This window comes from Monoraphidium neglectum (assembly GCF_000611645.1).
Source record: "Monoraphidium neglectum strain SAG 48.87 unplaced genomic scaffold scaffold03414, whole genome shotgun sequence".
NCBI lineage: Eukaryota > Viridiplantae > Chlorophyta > Chlorophyceae > Sphaeropleales > Selenastraceae > Monoraphidium > Monoraphidium neglectum.
Genome location: NW_014010215.1, coordinates 1 through 6,445, shown reverse-complemented (window position 1 = coordinate 6,445; position 6,445 = coordinate 1). Strand labels below are relative to the sequence as shown.

General features: G+C 65.4%; 2 protein-coding genes across 2 annotated transcripts; one reads left to right on the top strand and one right to left on the bottom strand.

The window, feature by feature from the left end:
• Positions 1–922: 922 nt before the first annotated feature.
• MNEG_12752 (hypothetical protein) lies at positions 923–1,093 on the bottom strand (the record flags this gene model as incomplete). The annotated part of the gene is made up of 1 exon (XM_014038777.1): positions 923–1,093. A coding segment is annotated over one exon (171 nt), but the record flags the coding sequence as incomplete, so codon positions are not given.
• Positions 1,094–1,346: 253 nt separating this feature from the next.
• On the top strand, positions 1,347–3,227 carry MNEG_12751 (hypothetical protein; the record flags this gene model as incomplete). Its single annotated transcript, XM_014038776.1, has 6 exons — positions 1,347–1,470; positions 1,612–1,707; positions 2,010–2,326; positions 2,498–2,548; positions 2,778–2,810; positions 3,114–3,227. 6 exons carry the CDS (start codon positions 1,347–1,349, stop codon positions 3,225–3,227), a joined length of 735 nt encoding a protein of 244 aa, XP_013894230.1.
• Between the last annotated feature and the right edge of the window lie 3,218 nt (positions 3,228–6,445).

The following is a 6,445-nucleotide window of genomic DNA, read 5'->3' as shown; positions in this document are numbered from 1 at the left end:
GGGCGGGGCGGATGTTTGGGCGTAGGAAGGGTGTGCGCGTTTGACGTACTAGTGTGCTGCTTGGTTGATTCGGTCAGGGCTGGGGTGGTGCCAATCTGCCAATCAAGGGCTGCTGCGGCCTTTCATTAAGAATAGGGTCAGCTACCCGCTCGCTTGAGCCAAGCATTTGGGCATCCAACAGCCCGCCCGACCGCCCAGCCCAGCCGGGCGCATGAGAAAGCCGGCTTGCTCATGCGCCCGGCAGCCGAACGCACTGCCGGCCATGCCTGCGGCGGCACCCCGCGCAGCAGCGGCGGCCCCGCGCACCGCAAGCCGCGCCGCCCGGCCCCCGAGCTCCTGGCCGCCTGCCGCGCGGCCCGCCAGCAGCGCGTGCACCTCGCCGCGGGCGTCGGCCAGCTGCTGCTGCAGCTCCAGCGCGCCATCGTTGCAGGCGCACACCTTGAGCGGGGTGCGCATGACAAGCGTTTCTTTCACTGGCTGCGCATCCGTCTCGCGAGTGCGGGCAGAGGAGTTGGTGGGCGGAACGTGTGTCCAAGGCGGGTTGCATGACGGCACGAACTTTGGAGCTGGGCCATCATCAGATAACCATAGGAGCGCAAGGTGCAGGGGGTTGCGTGATGCGTGTCGATTGCATGCATGCACCTTTCCGCTGAGCGCCTTGGCCTGGTCCTTGAGGGCCTCGACCTCCTTCCTGTGCGCCAGCTGCGCCCTGTTCAGCCGCTGCTCGCCCTCCTGGTTGGCCTGCGCATGGCGCGGGGGCCGGTGTCTCTTGTATTTTTCAGTGTTGCATGCTCTCGCCAGGGGCCAAACGAAAGCGCACGAGCCGCCAGCCAATGCCGTGATTGCTGCCGGTGGTGCCGCCGCCGCGGCTTGCCCTTGGATCGCGTGTATGTAGCAACTGAAATAATACTGATTATTTTACAATGCCACCTGCCTGTTGAAGCGCCCGGATCTGGGCGATCAGGTCGTCCTTGGTCGCCTGTAGCCCAATGGCTCGCTGCTCGAGCTCCGTGACTCGAGCGACCAGCTTAGCTCCAGCAGCTAGATCCATGCCTGGAGGGCTGGGCTGCTGGCTGGCCACGAGCTCCGTCATCACAGCAAGATCTTGGCGGGACACGCTGCACTCCTAAGCCGTGTCAAGGGTGATGCATATACCAATGAATCCACTTCTTTTCAGTAGAAATTATTGTACATGCGACGAAAGCGACTCGCTCGATCGCTGATTTGATCGGCTCGGCTTCCAGGTGTCGGTTCCCCGCATATGTCAGTCTGGAGGTGTACGTTCCGGCACACTTTCATTCGGCCACGGACGGCAGCACCCTTGCACGCCGCGCAGCCAAGCTGAGATGGCCCTCGCCAGCCGTGCTCTTGCCCTGCGCGGGCAGGTTGCCTCAGCTATCGCCCCCAGGCCCTTCTCGGCTGCCTGCCGGACGTCTCGGCGTGGTCGTCTGTCGTCAGCGGGTGCTGCCGGTGAGCTCGCGGAGCTGCGAGGCGACGGCGTTGGCGGCGGTCCAACGCCCTCTCTCGAAGGGGCACGTGTGGACCAACCGCAACCCAACCGTGGCGCGAGCTGATAGCATATGCAACTCTTCATATCCGCTCCTTCCACAGCTCCGCGCAACCTGGGCGCCGTGCTGGAGGCCCCCGTGGGCCGAGATGATCTGAGCGCCCGCCTGGTGTCCGCCGGCGTTCTGACGCTCGGTCGCGGTGCGTGCGCGCGTGCGCGGCCCGACGTTCGCGCGTTGCGTGCATGCATGCGTGTGTGCATCCATACACGCGCGCCGGCATACTTCTAGCCCCTCGCCATTCTCCCATAGCTCGCGCCGCGCAGTCCGCCGCGCCCGTGCCGGCCGCTGCACAGCCCATCGCAGCCCGCCGGCCCGCCGATGCCAACCCCCACCCAGACAAGCACCCCAATCCCCTTCACCTCCCGCTGCCCTCCTCTGGGCACCTTCCCCTCCCCGTTTCCGCAATGCGACTCCACTGCCCCCCGCCGCCTGCCCCCACAGACTTCTGCGCCGCCGTCGGCCTCGCCACCATGGCGCTGGGTTACGCCGCCTCATCAGGCCTGCTGGACTCCCCCACTCAGGGCCGTCTGGAAATGCTCTCCACCAACGCCGCCCTCGCCTGGACCGTCTGGCGCGCCGCCGCCCTCAACGCGCGCGTGCTGCGGCGCCGCTACGCCACCGGCGGCGGCGGCGGCGGCGGCTGCGCGGCGGGGGCGGCGCGGCGGGGGGCGGACGCGGAGGCGGACGCGGGGGCGGCGCTGGCGGCGCTGGCATGGGGGGCGAGCGGGGCGGAGCTAGTGGATGCGGTTGACTCCCAGGTGAGTGCTTGTGTAGTAACTCTTGTAGTCTACTTGGAAAATGGTGGTGATGGACGTACATGGGGTGTGTGGGTGTTTCCGTGTTTGTGTGCCTGTGCCGGTGTGTTTGAGAGCGTGCGCGTCCGCCGCGCCGCGTGCGGGCCGCATGCATGCGCACGTGACCGTGTCGAGGTGCTGGCTGCGCTTGTGGCTGCCCCGATTGGCGACGGCCGCGCATCGCCGGTGGGGGGGATCTGCGCGTGTGCCCGGCAGACTTCCTACCGGCTTTGGGCTCGTGGGTTTTTCGCGGGCGTGTGTACGGTAATCTCAGCCGGAACCTGCCCTGTGGCAGGTTGCTCCCTCGTGCAAACCAGCCCAGCGGCGAAGCCACCCCCATCCTGCCTCGCACGACGTATGCCTCACGAATTCATCTGACATATGCTGATCCCGTTTATCGTATGCCTACGGACAGGTCAAGTCCCTGCAGATCCAGTTGCTACACAAGGTGAGGCCCCCACGAGATCAGGGTTCAGGGTTCTAGAAGCCAGCTGCACCCCGGGCGGCCGGTCGACACTCCTGTGCCCGTGCCCCTGTCAGCAGCCGCGCCTGCACAGGCGCTCAGGGGCAAGCGGCGCCAGCACACACGGGATGGCCGATTGCTGCAACATGTCCGCCTTCCCGCCCGCCGGCATTCCTGCCACGCTGCCTCGCGTGAGCTCTGGGGCCATGGCTGTGTCCAAACCGATACGCAAGAGCCCAAACGAACCTTAAAACCCCATTTAACAACCTCAAATTCATGTGATCGCAGGAGGCCACAATCCAGACGCTGGCCCGCATGCTGGGAGAGCCCGGCGGCGGCGGCCTGGGCGGCGGCAACGGCGGCAGTCCAAACGGCGGCAGCGGCGGCGGGGCTCTTGACTGAAGTCGGCCCACTAGCTGTGCGCAACGAGGTGTTGCGCAAGAGGAAAGGGAGAAAAGCGTCGTGCGCAGGGCACAAAGGCAGTCAAACCTGCGCCTGTTGACCGGCCCTTTCGCCACTCCCCGCCGCCGCAGCGCTCAGGCAGGGCCGGCGCGCCCCCATGGGCGGCGCCGGTGCGGCGCCCTTGCGGCCTGCCGATGAAGGGCCACGGTGGTGCTTTTGCTGTGAGGGCGTCATCTCACCGGCTGTGTACTCAAAGCTCGTGCTCCAAGGCATACTTTATACATTTCACAGGGCGCCAGCCTCTCAACACACGCATACCCCCACACATACACACGAGCCCACAAGCATGTTTCATACAGGTTACACTTCACGCCTGCAGTTTTTTAGGAAACCACCCATGCGCCAACACGTGCGAATCTGCCCAGAGCACGTTATTAGGAGTGTGCGTGTGTGTGCTCCCTCCAATACAGGGCCAGAGCACCTTACAGTGTTGCCGGCTGATACCGACGGACCTCCAAAAAAACTCCTTGCAACAACTTGCTTCACTTCAGGATTTCGATCGAGTAGAGTGTGCCCGCGAGTTGGTGCCCTGCGTGTCCTGACCCGCGTGCCCCTCTCTGCCGCGCCGCCCGCCCCCTCCGTTATTGCCGATCAAACGCCCGACGCCGCGGTGATTGCGTGAGCGACAGCTTATATGGCTGTTACACCCGACTTGTCGAGACAGAGGACTGCTTATGTGAGAAGTGCGGACAGTGCAATAGCGCACAAGGTTGAGCTGTGATGCCTTGTTGATGCACTTTGCTAGCTAAAGGATGTCGCATCGTCCACACAACTGACACACACAATTGTCACAGGACGTCCCGAGGGCGGCGGCAAAGGACCAAAATAGGGGGCCGATTACGCCGCCAGAAGGGCCGGCGCAAGCGACCCCACAACAGCGCCACGCTCACAGGGGCCGTGCAGGACGGTGAAAGAGATAGCCATCAGGGTCAGCAGTAAGGGGAACACCCCAGCCAGATTGGCTGCAAGATTGCATCAACGCACCCATGGCGGGCACATGCAGTGGGAGGGAATTCGTGCCCTCCTCCGTCAGCGGCGGTTTAGATGGGTTTGCAACCCTCCTATCCTGGCGTGTTGAGCAGCGATCAGGCGCCACGTGGCACAAAGCGGATCAGGAATAGCAAATGCGACGATACGTGTGCAGGAGTGAGTGCATATGCCTATCTGCCGATTTCCAAAGGCCGCAGCAGCGGTTGTGCTCCGCTGCCCCGCAATAGCCCTTCAAAAACGGGCGGAGGCGCGCCGTAGCCCCTTACTGGGACGGCCACCGCACAACATGCCGCGCAGCAGCGCCCGCGGGGGACAGATGCGGGCCCACCAAGTTGTGCGGCGGCTGTGAGGGCTGAAGCGCGCCTGTGCGCCGCCGCCCTGCAAAGACTGATCCCTGGTGCTTCCCTGCCCACTGGTCCGCACGCCTGCACGGGCTGAGCAGGCGCGAGCGAGTAGAAGTGTGCGAGGTGCACCGGACGCTCCAAAACAGACGGCCTGACGCACGAACAGCGGGGCAGAAGTGCACGTTCCGAGGTTGTGCGGCGCCGTCATCAATCGGTCCTACGGTCCTGCATGTGCGGGACTCCCAACCAAGGCGATGATGCATCGACCCGCCCACGCGCAGGCAGGCGCGCCGCGGGCGTCGGGCGGGAGCCGGGACAGGGGCGCGCAGGCGCCCCGGTGGCTGCAGAGAGGGGGGCCATGGCTGCAAGTGCTTTTGGGCCACAGGGCAAACGGGCCAGAGCCCAACACATTGCGCAGTGCAGGCAGCACAGGCAGCTGTTTGCAGTACAGGCAGCTGTTGGGCCGCACGTGGAGCACGATGGCCATCTAAAGCCCCATAAAGAAGCCTAGGTGTGCCGTTCGCCGGCCCCAACTGAGCAGGGGCCGGGCAATGTCATCCGAGCACCGCTGCGCAACCGCGCATGACAGCAGCGTGGTTGGGGCTCAGAAATCGGCGGGCAGCCCGCACAGGGGAGCCGGACAGAGGGTCTCCAACAAGCAGGTGGGGCCGCCGCGAGGAGGAAACAAACCGCGAGCTCGCGTCGCACACGCGCGTGCTCCTCCTGCCGCCTTGAGTGTGGCCCTGCCGCACAGATTATGCAGCTTCTGCGGGCCCTCCTGCAAAATTCGAACGGATGCGGAATTCTACGGACCTAGACCTGAAAATGCATCAGACCCCATGGGGGCGGCAGGCCGGGCCAGGGCCGGCGCTGCAAGCCAGCGCAGCGCCGCCGCCCTGGTCCGCAACTCCCTCGCCCGGAAGGGTCCGTGCCGCGCCGCCGCGGCGCCCCCGTGCGGCGGGAGGCGCGAGCCCGAGGCGGCCGCGGAGGCGTGGGGATGCGGACACATCATAGAAATGACTTTCTCCCATCAACCCGCAGAGGCGCGGCCAATACCAAGTGTCAGTATGTGTTCAAGATTAGACCCACGGGCGACGGCCCAGGACCCTGCTGGCCGCCGATTCGGTGGGTTTGGTCAGCCCGACACAACCCTTCAGGTCCGAGCGCCAGGCCGCAAAGCAACGGCCGCAGGTTCGGGCCACCCCCTCACTCGTCACTGGCAAGTCCACACCCTGTTAAGCGGAAGTTTGAACACAGATTTGTATTTGAGTTTCAACGCGAATTTAATGTGAGAAGGTTGGTTGGTGTCAGGTAACACATGTTTGCGAAATCACCACGAATGCAAACAGTCATGTGTGCAACAGCAATGCGCATGCAGGCTGTCATGCAAAGATCGCGCACACGAACGGGATGCGCGGCGCACGACCCTCTACCAACAACCCCGGCGCACGCGCGCTCTCGATGACTCACCACTCAGTCGTCCTGAGGCAGCTGCTGCCGTAGCACTGCACCCCCATCCACGGCGCGTCCGCGCACGCGGCCTCGCCCCAGCGCACGCACTCGCCGCCGGCGCCGCCGCACTGGCGGTACCTCATGATGGGAATCGGATTGGGCACAGACACGCCGAACGGGACCATCTGCACGCCCCCGAAAGTCATGGGCCCCAGCGCCATCGGCCAGCCGACGCCGCCCACGGGCTGGGCGGCGAAGGGGTACGCCGCCGCCTGGAGCGGCGGCGTTGCGGCGGCGCCGCCCCTGTCGACGCGCGGCGCCAGGACCGCGGCCGCGGTCCCGGCCGCGGGCGGCGCGGCGGCGGCGGCGGGG